The following is a 13,269-nucleotide window of genomic DNA, read 5'->3' on the forward strand; positions in this document are numbered from 1 at the left end:
TGATTAATCATGCCTGACACATTAAATAAACCAAAATGCTTTGCGCATTGCACTTTTCAGCATAAGCTTAGCTTGTTCCATGAGACAAGTTTGGATTAGAACTAGGGCTGCTACGATTAGTTGAGACGCATTTTCAGCTTAGACTACTTAAAATCAACTTTTTAAAAGAAAATTAAATCACCTTAATTTCTAATGCTGTAGTTCAAAAAGAAAATGTTTAAGATTAAATCTGGGGTTATTCTACATTGATCGACAATGCCAGTGTGTGCGTTTGTGCACGTCGGACTTCTTGGGACCAATGTCGTTATCGTAAACTTAAATTTAATTCGACGCGATTCGTGAACTGAAATACAAATGAAAACCATTTTTACAAAAAGTACCGCCACACCACCGTCGTCTTTTTGCCTGGTTTAACCATAGTATCTCCTCTTCTAAACAATGTCGTGGCTGCTGATTTGTCCCTTACTTCATCGCGACTTCAATGCTTATTGCTTGTCGCAAGTGGCGTGTTCCACTACGCAAATTTATACAGATTACTAACTTTCAGGCATCACAATATGTTTAGGCATACTACTAATCTGCGTATAGTACTGAAAAGCCGGCGCGCATTATCTAAAGCCCTGGAATGGCCATCAGTTTGTCAACTTCAACAGTCAAGTTGATTCTATGAAGGATAATTTTAGATTAATCGACCAATTGAAAAGTCGATCTATAGAAAAAGCTGTTAGTGGCAGCCCTAATTAGAGCCCTAGACTTTAAAAGAAAAGGGGGTTTTATGACTACAGAGAGAATAAAAAATCTCATCTGTTCTAAAGAAACCCTGACTCATACGTGTGCATTTCTGCTTTAGAATGATACTTACTGCGAGGTACTGGCCTTTAAAATAGAATGTACCACTGCAGACTGAATAAGGTGGAGGGATCATGAAAACTCTGCCCGCAGAAATTGGTTAGTCCATCACTGTTGCTCTGAATAAATGGAACATGTGGCCTAATACAAACCAGTGCAATTTGCATCAGTGGAAAATGCTTTAATTATGGGTCATAATACACATAGAATTAGGAAATACACAATGTGTAACAACCTCAGCATCTCACAATACCTGCTTTGCATGTCAATCACACCGGAACCAATCGGAATCTACCCATATAATCCAGCATTCTTTGAGTGGCTGTCAGAGTTCCACCCACCTCTCATAAGCAGAGCATTACCCACAGAAAAACATCCATCTTTGCCACTCAAATGTTAATGCTCAAGCATAGTATTGCAGGTTGGCCTTCTTTTTGGCCTGCACCTCCAGGATGCCTTCCATGTAGTCTTCATGAGTCAGCTCTGTTGCCCCCCTGCGCAGTGCAATCATACCCTGAAGGGGGAAAAAGGTTCATGGATTAGCTTAGCTTTAGCTTCTTAAAAGCTGGTCAGTATGATGGAGTAACTGGCATTAAGGTATCATCCTTCATCAAAACAACAGAAAGTGGCATGACCTTTGGTGTATAAGCCCATGTCCTTTACTGACTTCGGGGTAGGTATGCTAGGTTACACTGCACATTAGGTGGCATAAGGTCTCAACAAACATGGTAACCCAGTCACATGAGACTTGTACAATAGAAAAAGCAGAATGTGATTTTAATGGACAATATCACACCATATATATTTGGTTGCCGACGATCGGTCAATCGAGGCCCCTGCCTTCAATTGCCACCCAATCTACACTGTACCCAACCTCCACGGCTCCCCCTGCAGGTGGCAGGCCTACAAGGGGGCAAACCTATGTTACCCCTTTGGGCATTGGGTGGAGGCATGGCCACCAGGCACTCAAACTCCACCACACTAAGGTGGTGATTCATGGGGGGGCCATATAACAAGTATGAAATACAGGTTTATTACGTAAAAGGGGATGGGAGAAAGGGATGGAAAAACTTACCGCTTCCACACACACCGCCTTGCATTGGGCCCCATTGAAGTCATCTGTACACTGAGCCAACTCATTGTAGTTCACATCAGGACTGGGGGAGCACAGAAGACGTCAGAAGGCAGTTATACACGCTTACAAAGCCTCGTTACAGTCATGTCTCACATTAGGAGGAGGCTACACGTGCTTACAGAGCTTTGGTAAGGGAATGTCTGACATGAGAATTTGGCAACACATGCTGATGGAGCTTTGTTACCATAATGTCTCACATGAGAAGACGGTTGCACATTACAAAGCTTTGTTACTGTAATCTCTCACTTAGGCCCTTGAGCAACTGTGCTGTGGCAGCATTTCTAAGGCTTTGGGTAAATGTACTAAGAAACCCACATTTACTACCCCCCTCCATTTAAAGGGCTCTTAATATGAAGCAAGCCAGCTCCTCATATACCTGACGTTCATCTTGCGGGAATGGATTTGCATGATGCGCTCTCGGGCCTCCTTGTTGGGCATGGGGAACTCAATTTTGCGGTCCAGACGGCCTGACCTCAGCAGGGCCGGGTCCAGGATGTCCACCCGGTTGGTGGCTGCAATGACCTGCCAAAAAGCATCAAACCCACTATTCAGAACACTGAGGAGACCGTGCAAGTTGGCCTTCACCTCGCACACATCTGTAATCCCCACAGTGTGCTATGCACAGGTATAAATACCCTATCCTACAAAAATTAACTGAATTCCCCTCTGCAGGAAAGCAGACGCTAATAATTCTTGGACCAGACACACAATCTATGGTGTGAACTGGAATGCAGAATTAGGGCAAAGCTAAGACAGAGCTCTTCAGCTGTGAGGATTATGAATGCTTTCAAATAATAGAAAGAAGTCTGCAATGAAGAACTCATCGGGCATGCTTCAGTCATGCAGCTTTTCCCTGTTCTCAGTGATGAATGAAGGGTAGTACCTTGACTTGCATGTTCGGCTGGAACCCATCCAGTTGGTTGAGAAGCTCCAGCATGGTTCTCTGTACCTCTCTGTCACCTGCCTTTTCACTGTCAAATCTGGGGATAATATTAAAAGGAGAAGTTGATCAACATCACATAGGTCACCTAGAAACAAGAGGCCTCTACAAATGACACTACAGAAGACTAATCTTATATAGGTCAACAGCTTAAAGGTGCAGAAACACCAGGATTAAGCAGGCTAAGCTTGTTCTTCGTGGACTACTACACCGTTTGGTCCCAATGGCATCCAGCTCATCGATGAAGATGATGGAGGGGGCCTTCTCCTTGGCCAGGGCAAAGGCATCCCGAACCAGCTTGGCTCCATCCCCGATGAACATCTGAACCAGCTGAGGACCAGCAAGCTTCAGGAAGGTGGCCTGAAATGGTCGTCGATTTTGACTTGAGTCTGACTCCATTTGCCACAATTAACTCGAATTTATGAGCCATTTCTTGGCAAGACAGGAAGCGTTTCAGCAGAATGACAATCAATGGAAACAGCAGCTACTTTGCCAAGAAGTATATAAACTATATATGTAGCCTTCCTATAAAATTGTAGCATACCATTAAAACCTAAAATAGATTCACAGAGGTGAAGTGGTAACCCAGAAACAATATAGAACTGACTGGCATTTAGAAAATATTTTCAACTGAAACTCAATGAGTGACACTGAATGAATTAATGTTGCATTGATATAGAGCAACACCCACAGAGCTTTACAGAAGCAATGGGGAGCCACTTCAAATAGTAATTTGCATAATTATGAAGTACATTTGTACGTCATGAGACTGACTGGAGAACACACACACACACATACACACACACCTTGGTCTGGGCAGCGCAGGCCCTAGCCAGCAGCGTCTTGCCGGTTCCTGGGGGTCCATACATCAGTACCCCCTTGGGTGGCTGGATGCCCAGGTTCTCAAACTTCTCTTTATGGTTCATGGGCAGGACGATGGCTTCAACCAGCTGAAAGCAACAGCAACCAAGTGACCCACTGCATCCCTCATCATCAGAAAAACAGGAACAGACAGATTGTCTGTCTGTGCGTCAGTCAGATTAGAACGAACAGACAGACAGACACTTTATTAATCCCAAAGGAAATTTAGGAAGAGTACTTGGATAATTCCTTTACAATTGATTAACGAGTACGTCCATAAATGGAAAGCATTGAGAATCTCTGCATCAGCTAAATATGCCATGAAAACACAACTACATACTCAAAGGACATCAGATATTTTATAGTGTGTGTGTGTGTATGCTAGGGCTGCCACTTTTTTCCATACTCCAACATGTTCGTGAACATGTGAAAAATTCACATTCAAACTATAATTAACCCATTCAATGTAGCCTATTAGCACAGTAGACCGTTTGTCGTCTACAGAGCCCCTAAAAGGTCATGGTGGGAAAAATATGTGTTTTATACATATTTATTAATAATTGCACAGCGTCCATTCACCGCCAGTGACTGTTTAAAAAAAAAAAAAAAAAAGCTAGGCTATTGAACATGTATATAAAACTGTATATAAAGCTAACTTTACCGCAATTAAGGTTTACAGTAAGACCTCGGACATTCGCGAGGTTACGTTCCAGAACCCGTCATGAATGAGGATTCGCGGATGTTTGGTAGAGTCACTAAAAATGGTAATATGTGCTTATTTCTATAGCTTAAACCCTAAATATGCTCCCAAAACACTTTAATTTCATTAAAAAAAAGTCACACTAGCACATTTACAGTACAGTATACTAATGTTTTCCCTACTAATTCATAGAACACGGCATTGGCTGCCGTTTTCTTTTGCATTCACAGTAAGGTAAAATGAGTAAACGAACGAGACTGTAAATCTATTGCCAGAAGTCATATACGTAACCAAGGTACAATTCAATAAAATACGTAAAGGAAACCTGTACTGTACGTACAGGGTACAGGTATTCAATCAATTAAAACTTACATAAAGACATACAGAAATAAGTTGTAAAAATACTATGTGTAAGCTAAACACGAAAAAGAGAGAACAAAAATTCATATAAACATTAAAAACATTTAACAAAAAACAGTAGTATGGGTACTCACCAATGATGAATATTGATTTAAGATAATTATGATTATGAATTAGCTGTGCAGTACGGTGAAAATATGAAAATGTTATGTATTGCCGAGGCACGGAGCTAGGGAGTCGGGTGAACACGGGATTTAATACAGGTAAAGTGCTCAGGGCCATCTAACTACAACACATCTTCAATGACCGGACGGGGGAACATATATATATGCATTATATATATGCTTTCTGAGTACTCTCAGGGCCTGACCTCCTGGATCTGCTTCTCCAGCCCACCGATGTCGCTGTACTGCTCTGTGGGTCGCTCATCCACCTCCATAGCCTTCACCCTGGAGTCATACTCCGTGGGCAGAGTCTCCAGAATCAGGTATGAGTCCTTATTCACCCCCTAGAGAGGGAAATCAAAATTCTGAAAAGAGCATCCAGATACGCTAAATGCTAACAATAAGGAGATGTTTAAAGCACAGAGGAGCGAAAGGTAAGCTCACTCACCACCAGATCTCCGGGCTTGAGTTTTTCAGCATCAACCAAGCCAATAACGGGTAAAAAGTATGTCTGCAAGGAAAGTGTCAGTTATCATCTGCGACCTCCATGTGACATGGTGAGGCCGACGTTATGTTACTGCAAGACTCAGTCCAGCTAATGTACCATGAATAATTCTTACCTGTCGTGTGGATGTTTTAATTACAGCACATTTTCCTTTCCTCTGAGAGTCCAAGTCGATGTTGGCTCCGTCTTCCTCTTGGTCATTCGGGTCCACATCCAACAACTACACAACCATACAGATTGAAATTTTTAAACACCCCATAATTCGCAAGAGGTGGAACAAGAACAACATTTTTTGGGGTACAGTGAGACCCTGTTAAATATATTGTATGCATATGCTTGTAACCAGAGAGAGATTTGCTGAATGACCCCATAGCTTTTATCTATTCTATACATTATTCTCCCCAAAATTTGTGGGGATCATTACCCAGAATATTAATTAGCTTTATCAAAAGTAAGTGAGGAGTCAAAACGTATTACTTTTCTGGAATTGGAACACATACACAATATTTACCTCAGCCAAGCTCATACCTCAATGACGTTAGACACAAGGTAAGGCAGGGTCTTGTTCACTTTGATCTTCTCAGTGTTTTCTTTAATTTTATCTTTCATGGCCTGAAGTTCATGGGTAACCCTCAAGACTTCGCTCTTCATGATCTGAATGCACATGCATGCGCGCACACAGACACAAACACACACACAGCATTTATCCGCAGAAACCTTTAAAGCACAATCACTTTACAGAAGAGTGGTATAATAAGCACAGACTTTAAATCTAGTGTATTGTTAGTAGTAACTATAAGCAAATATTAAAATATTAGATAAATCTTTTCCACTCCAGCTATTTTACTTTCTACGTTAAAAAAGTTTAAGAAAAGTGAAAGTTAACTGACAACTAGATTACCAATAAAGCATTTGTCTCATCAGTCAACTACTGATGTAATTCTCTCACACTAACAAAGATGTCCATTATCAAGTTTTTGGCAAATGTGGCTCTGCTATAATGCCTCCCCACACACCAACATTACAGGTTCGCAGTTTCAGACCAGCAATTCTGTGGTGCCGTGCCAGAGCTGGTTTTTCAGGCATAGCATCAGTTAATCGGAAGTGGAAAAGCGTGGAACCAGTTCCAAATAAGGCCCCGGCTAAGCATTGGCACCAGCCCCACATTGATGGAAAAGGGCTACCTAAGAGTATGTCAAAATAATAAGGCTGATCTATTATAATAATAATAATAATAATAATAATAATAATAATTTATAATAATAAAAAATACCAAGCATAATAAAATCGAGCGAAAGCCTCAGTTATGTGGGAACACTTCACATTTAAAGTGAATGAAAATGCAGTTGTCACAGAACTTAAAAATTACATTGTTATTAATGCAGCAAGATTAAAAGATGACACAACGGGCTTAACCCTATAATACATTAGCCAAAGATGACAAATTATGGTCCATTTAGCTTCTTGGAGTAGCCCAGCCTTTCTTTATCATCACTTTGACTAAATTCGGCTAAATTCACTTCTTATGAGTCCTGTATCGTAACATAATCAGCTAAAATGAAGGCTAGCCCTGTTGCTTAGTCGCATCAGCTTACATAACAGTACGTAACCACATTTTACTCATTAATAACCATATACAATAAAATATGACAGGTTTGTAAAATTCAGTGAATGTCCTGTGTGTGAATGATACTGGAAAAAGTTCACATTGGGATATCTGAAATTTTTGCATTAAGTATTTCAGAAAATAAAACAAAAAAATGTTTGGAAATTTACTCAAACTATAGCCAAGCACAACTTTTTCTCTACCAATATAGTCTGTCAAATAAGTTGATGGTGGTGTTGCAAGTTGAGCCAGCAGACACAAAGCCGTCAAATCATTTGCTTTTGCTCAATAACGTCTCTATGGAATACAAAATATTTTCATCCAGCAGAAGATGAATGTCTTTCGGTCACCAGTTGTTCACTTTTCTCCTCCCCACTCATTACTGTTAAATTTATCACAGATGTGCCACAATGTCGATGTATCCTCCTGAGACCCGACCTATTCATTTATGTCCATTGTAGTGGACATTGTATTTTTGCATTTATTTTTTCACTGATGTTGGGAAACGTATTTATTCTTGTTGTGCACTAAAGAGGACATGCTGTGAAATTAAAATAAGAATAAATTTGAAAAAATCTAAATTGTAAGATGTCTTATTTCCTCCAAAGACAAATAACCTACAATTGAAGGACACTTTTTTCCTTGGGTCTCAGGAGGATATGCGCGTCCGACAGCAAAGACAAAAATGATAATTACTGGCTGGAGAGTGCATGCAGAGTTCTTCCAACATGACAACTGCATGTGTGTAACATGCAATGTCGATATTAACATTGCACCAATGGTCCCAAATTGACATTATGTGATTGAGTGACTGTGCACCTGCGATGGACTGAAGTTCCCATCCAGGGTTGGTCCCTGCCTCACACCAACTGCTATACTCTGTGTGTGTGTGTGTGTGTGTGTGTGTGTGTGTGTGTGTGTGTGTGTGTGTGTGTGAGAAAATTACTCAAATAATCGCCATATTAATCAGTATAACATCTGTGACAAAGATAGTTGTCTTCACTTATCAGCAGCTATTCAAATAACGTTCATGCTGAATGATAATATCAACAAGAAACTTCCGCCATTTAAAACCAACCTTAATTTCACTGTCCAAGAGGCGTGTCCGCTGAATGATCTCTTCAGTGGACATTTTGAGAACTTCCTCACCAATTCCATCCTGCAACAATGAATTTAAAAAAAAAGACAAAGGCTATCAATTACAGTATTAAACTGTAAGAATGCTGTGATTTAACTAATCAGCCATTTTTAAATGAGAGTTTGGCTTAAGTTCTTAGTTATACAAATAAATCAATACTGCTGTTCATTGTTAAATAGTAAATACATTTAAGCCAACAAAACATTTTGGGGGGAAAATGTATGCATCTCAGTGAATCATCAGTGAATTACACGTTTGTATTTTGATCATGGTGGTTCAGCAGTGATTTAAGCAAAGATGCTTAAATTAGTAATACCTATTTAGTAGGTATTACTAATTTAGTAGGAATTAGTAATAATTATCTCTTCACATAAGACACCCTGTTAGGTTCCATGACATCGTGATTAATTGACTTTTTTTTTTTTAAAGGAAGGTGCACTGATAATCTTTTTAATCACTATAAATATAATTCTATAGCTTCTCCTTACGATTAAAAACTGTTTATATTGTATTAACCAGCATTCAGTAATAAGTTTAATACTGTCAATTTCAAAACAAAACTTATTGGCTGCTGCACATGCAGTAGTATTAAAACGGAGCACAGTGAAACTATACATGCTAAGTCACTGTAGTCAGTAAATCATCAATTACATCAAGATTTGTCCAAGAAACTCCGGCGAAAGTCGTTTTTACCATTCCAAATCAAAGACAGCTAATAATCTAACAAAGCTCGTCACCAGGATAACATTAAGGAACTGACCAGCCCGTTAACAGGCTAACGCTGCTTTGCTAACTTATGCTACTACCATCGTTGTAACGGGCAAAGTACGGCGTACAGTGTGCGATTTCCTTGCAAAATGACGACTATGCAACGCGCTATTTATATTTATGTATTTCTCAGCACCAGCACCAATGCTTGTTTCGTACAACATAACAGCAAAGCTAAACATTGCTATTTGTCTGTGTCATTCTCCAAGGAAACAGGCCGGTTCCTTGGATAGCTGGATGTGCCTTTATCCGAAAGCTTATTATTGTTTCATGAAAAATTTTGTAGTTTGTAATTTAAACACATACACGTCAAACTACAATACATTTACCAATAGGACAGCAGAAATACAATAAAACGTATAAAACGGATTTAATAAGCAAACAAACCTCAACCTCATCCCAAACTGATCTGTCATTCAGAGACGCCATTTTGGAATTACTACTTTTGAGTATATTCGCGGACGAATTTGATACCCAGCATTCGTCAAATAATATATAATTGTTTACCTTCAGAAATTTTAAAAATTAGTTTTTATGTATGAGAAATTATATGTTATATTTTTATCATAACATAACTAAGTAAATTGTTTGAAGTTAAATTATTATAATTATTTAAAAAAAAAAAACCGCAATCACAGCGAAAGTGCTGAAATTAACGTAGAAAAAGAGCATCCCCGTTCGTGGAAACTGGTGATCACGTGTTTCTGGGTTATGGTATAATGCAATCCTGCTCCTGGAGAGCTGCCACCCTGCAGAGCTTAGGTGCAGCCCTAATTTAACACACCTGATACAGATAATCAGGCCCTTCATTTATATCTCAGTATGAGAACCAGCTTAACGTCAACATAGCTGACTCTAATACTGAGACATAATTGAAGGGCCTGATTATCTGTATCAGGTGTGTTAAATTAGGGCTGTACCTAAGCTCTGGAGGGTGGTACCTCTCCAGGAGCAGGACTGGGCACCCCTGGTATAGTGAATATGTTCCAAATACATTTAACTTACATTCTGGATCATGTCTTGAGCTGTTTTAGCACCCTCTACGGTCATGTGGCAGCTAATGAGAACCGGTTCCATGGTTGATGAGAGTTGGTTATGATGTCCAATTTCTTCACAGCTGATATTTGTGGACCTTCTAAATAATGGCTATCTTTGTTGTGTCCTGAGGTCCTCAGTAATAGTGGCTCTCAGAAATATAACACTGCTGACCTGGTCCACAGCATCCACACTGAATTAATTTTAAGTCAATTTTTTAATTTGTTCGGAGTTTACTCAACCATGAAATTCAAAAGAACCTAAAAGTCTGTTTATAAATGTGATGCACCAAGACATTTTTTACACAGCAGGAATGACTTCACAACTATTACTGCAGTCATTGGGTGACATGCAGCATTTTTTCTCCATCTCTTGTATATTCACCTGTTTTTCACAACTGCTCCTCCAGTACAGGATAATACTGACACAGAGCCAGTATCAGAAAATATGGCCATATTTCTGTGTTGCATGTTCAGCATGTTGTCAAATATTATATGTAGTGTCAATATTTAAATGTTATAGAACTAATTTGACATGAAGTAGGTAAAACAGATATTTCACCTTTGGAAGGGCAAGACAAAGAAAACTTGCCAAGTCTAATCTAACGAGTTTAACCCATATATATATATTATATATTTCTGATAAAGACTTTTTCTTTATCACCACCCAGTCAGTGATCAAATTCATAATTAATCCACATGCTACTGTGTCCTAAGGACTGTCACTAAATTTAAACAGTCTTAAGATTAGCATTACGCAGGGCTAACATATGTCAAGATAATGTGATGTAACACTCCATAAAAGTGGATTCTCCACATTATTTACTAAAATTTTATTTCCTTCAATTGTTTCAATAAAAAGTCAAAACATATGATAACATATAAATCGAATAATCTTCCTCCAACAACCATTGTACATCCTCAGTTAACACACATCTTCAACATTGAAAGACAGAGTGAATGCTGCTCATGTTGTATCCATCTGATTAGGAGTGGGTAAGGCACGATTGGGGTCTAAGCTCCTGGAATCCATCAAACTGTCTGAGGTGGAAGTGACTCTCCGAGTGCCTGACCATCATACGCAATGCCACAAACCCTGTGACAGACTACAAGGAAAAGAAACAGAGATGACATACAGACTTCAATTATCCATCATTAAAATATCGGGAAAACTACCACCTTCTGAAATTCAACTTTTCTTTATACAGAGTCGTTTCAGTACACAGTGATTTTAATGAACATCCGAATACTTTCCTTAAATTATAATTGGCAACTAAATCTGAGATGGACAGGTACATGGGCATTCTTACTTCTATTAGTAGGAAGAGGGCCAGCACAATGTGAACTCCTCTCTCTAGAGGCTGAATAAGGATGGCTTCATTGAAAAGCTGGAACAAGGTCAGTGGGAACTGAAGAAGAAGAGTTAGGAGCCAGAATCCAGCTAGTTCTGGGACCTGCCACAAGTGGGAGACAAACAATCCATTTTTCAATAACATTGTTTCAGTTTATTTTCACCTGATTATATACATAATGAGAATCTTTCTGATCATACAATCCTAGCTTGAACTTTACCCCATTATAATGTGATCTTTGGTTAAAAAACAAACATTCTTTAATGCAATTATTTGTGACCCATGTTTATAATAATCCCAGCATTTTCAGCAGTGGAGGATGACAGTGTACCTTCTCCTGCAGATTCCCAGCATAGCCCAGATAAAGCCTGATAGCCTCTATAAGTGTCATCAGAATGAGGACAGTAATGAGTATGAACTTGTAATAATCCGGTAGAGCTGGATACTGAAAAAGAACAGGCAAGAACACCAGGAGGCGAGGCAAGTCAAGGTAACAGACATGCAAACTTAAATGAGAAATGACAAATACATAGAGAGATCATTTTGTCTTTAATCTTTTTATTTATTTATACCCCCAAACCAGTTGATTAAATCAGGCTGATTTGAATACCTTGAGGTGTAAAACGACAACTTCACTGACCCACCACAGAGGAAAGTAGTAGGCGTTGAAGTAGAGAGACATCTGAAGCGGGAGACAGGATATAACGTCATCGTCTGAAAAAGGAAAGAAGCGGATCGTGCGTCTATCCATCAATCTTACAGGCACACCTTGTGGCAACACTCTCAACACAAGTCACATAATAATATAATAATGTACTACCAGCATTTATAGTTTTATTGGTCCATTCTACAACTGCATAAAGTTGTTTATGATATTCTAAATAACTGAACCCTGATATTGCATTATCTTAAGTTAGTCAGCATTATGTAAACTACCCTGACAAAAATAAAGATTGTAGTTACAAGTGGCGCAAGGACATGTAACCTGCAAAGACTGAAAAAGTGAAACACGTATTTTCTGACGTGATTTGAATTCTATGCATGTAGGTAAATAAACAGTTATAATAAGGCGTTTCTCTTCGTGTTACGCCGGGCGGCATCAAAGTTTGCATGCTTTGCACGTATCGCCGTGGGGTTTCCTCGTGGGAACTCTCCCTTCTGGCTTCTCCTGTCCCCTCAGTCCAAAGCATAAGATTAACTGGAGTTACCGTACGTGTGAATGATGCGTGAGCCCAGTGATGGGCTGGCGCCCAGTTCTGGGTTATTCCCTGCCATTCGCGCGTAGCTTCCGCGACCCTACATAGAACAAGCAGGTATAGAAAATGGATGGATGAATGGATGTCGTATTAGTTAAATCTTTACTTACTGTGCCCTAATGACTTAAAACGATCTTCTGTACGACTTTGAGTTATGAACACAGTCCGAGAAAAGTCTCCCAAACGCTTCCTGATGGGCTCTGGGAGCTCCATATTTATTCAAAGCGACTGAGTGCTGGAAAAAGGCGCCATTTTGGCTCAGCCGTGCGGAATGTTATTACACTAACTGAACACACGGGGAGTCAAAATGTTAAGTGCATAAGAAATTTACTAACGAGAGGAGGCCATTCGGCCCATAAAGCTCGTTTGGGGAGAACTTAACTAATAGCTCAGAGTTGTGAAAGTCTTATCTAGCTCTGATTTAAAGGAACCTAGGGTTTAGCTTGCACTACACGAACAGGGAGACTATTCCATACTCTAACTACACACTGTGTAAAGAAGTGCTTCTTCAAATTCATTTTTAAATGTTCTCCCGCTAATTTTCGTCTTTCTTTGCGTGTGGTTTTCTGTAATTTAAAAAATAGCCTTTGTTGATAGTCAT

At 39.5% G+C, this 13,269-nt stretch overlaps 2 protein-coding genes across 2 annotated transcripts; both read right to left on the bottom strand.

Moving 5' to 3' along the window:
- Positions 1–1,015: 1,015 nt before the first annotated feature.
- On the bottom strand, positions 1,016–9,544 carry psmc3 (proteasome 26S subunit, ATPase 3). Its single transcript, XM_023817437.2, has 12 exons — positions 9,414–9,544; positions 8,199–8,279; positions 6,043–6,168; positions 5,630–5,734; positions 5,458–5,520; positions 5,216–5,353; positions 3,731–3,874; positions 3,136–3,284; positions 2,868–2,964; positions 2,361–2,506; positions 1,925–2,006; positions 1,016–1,363 (listed from the first exon to the last, which is right to left on the bottom strand). The coding sequence occupies exons 1-12, from the start codon at positions 9,453–9,455 to the stop codon at positions 1,253–1,255; spliced, it is 1,284 nt and encodes a 427-aa protein (XP_023673205.1). The 5' UTR covers positions 9,456–9,544; the 3' UTR covers positions 1,016–1,252.
- A 1,334-nt stretch (positions 9,545–10,878) lies between these two features.
- tmem17 (transmembrane protein 17) lies at positions 10,879–12,959 on the bottom strand. The gene is made up of 5 exons (XM_023817343.2): positions 12,779–12,959; positions 12,023–12,126; positions 11,744–11,857; positions 11,371–11,514; positions 10,879–11,166 (listed from the first exon to the last, which is right to left on the bottom strand). The coding sequence occupies exons 1-5, from the start codon at positions 12,879–12,881 to the stop codon at positions 11,047–11,049; spliced, it is 585 nt and encodes a 194-aa protein (XP_023673111.1). The 5' UTR covers positions 12,882–12,959; the 3' UTR covers positions 10,879–11,046.
- Between the last annotated feature and the right edge of the window lie 310 nt (positions 12,960–13,269).

The sequence above is a fragment of the Paramormyrops kingsleyae genome, chromosome 13 (genome assembly GCF_048594095.1).
Source record: "Paramormyrops kingsleyae isolate MSU_618 chromosome 13, PKINGS_0.4, whole genome shotgun sequence".
Classification (NCBI taxonomy): Eukaryota; Metazoa; Chordata; class Actinopteri; order Osteoglossiformes; family Mormyridae; genus Paramormyrops; species Paramormyrops kingsleyae.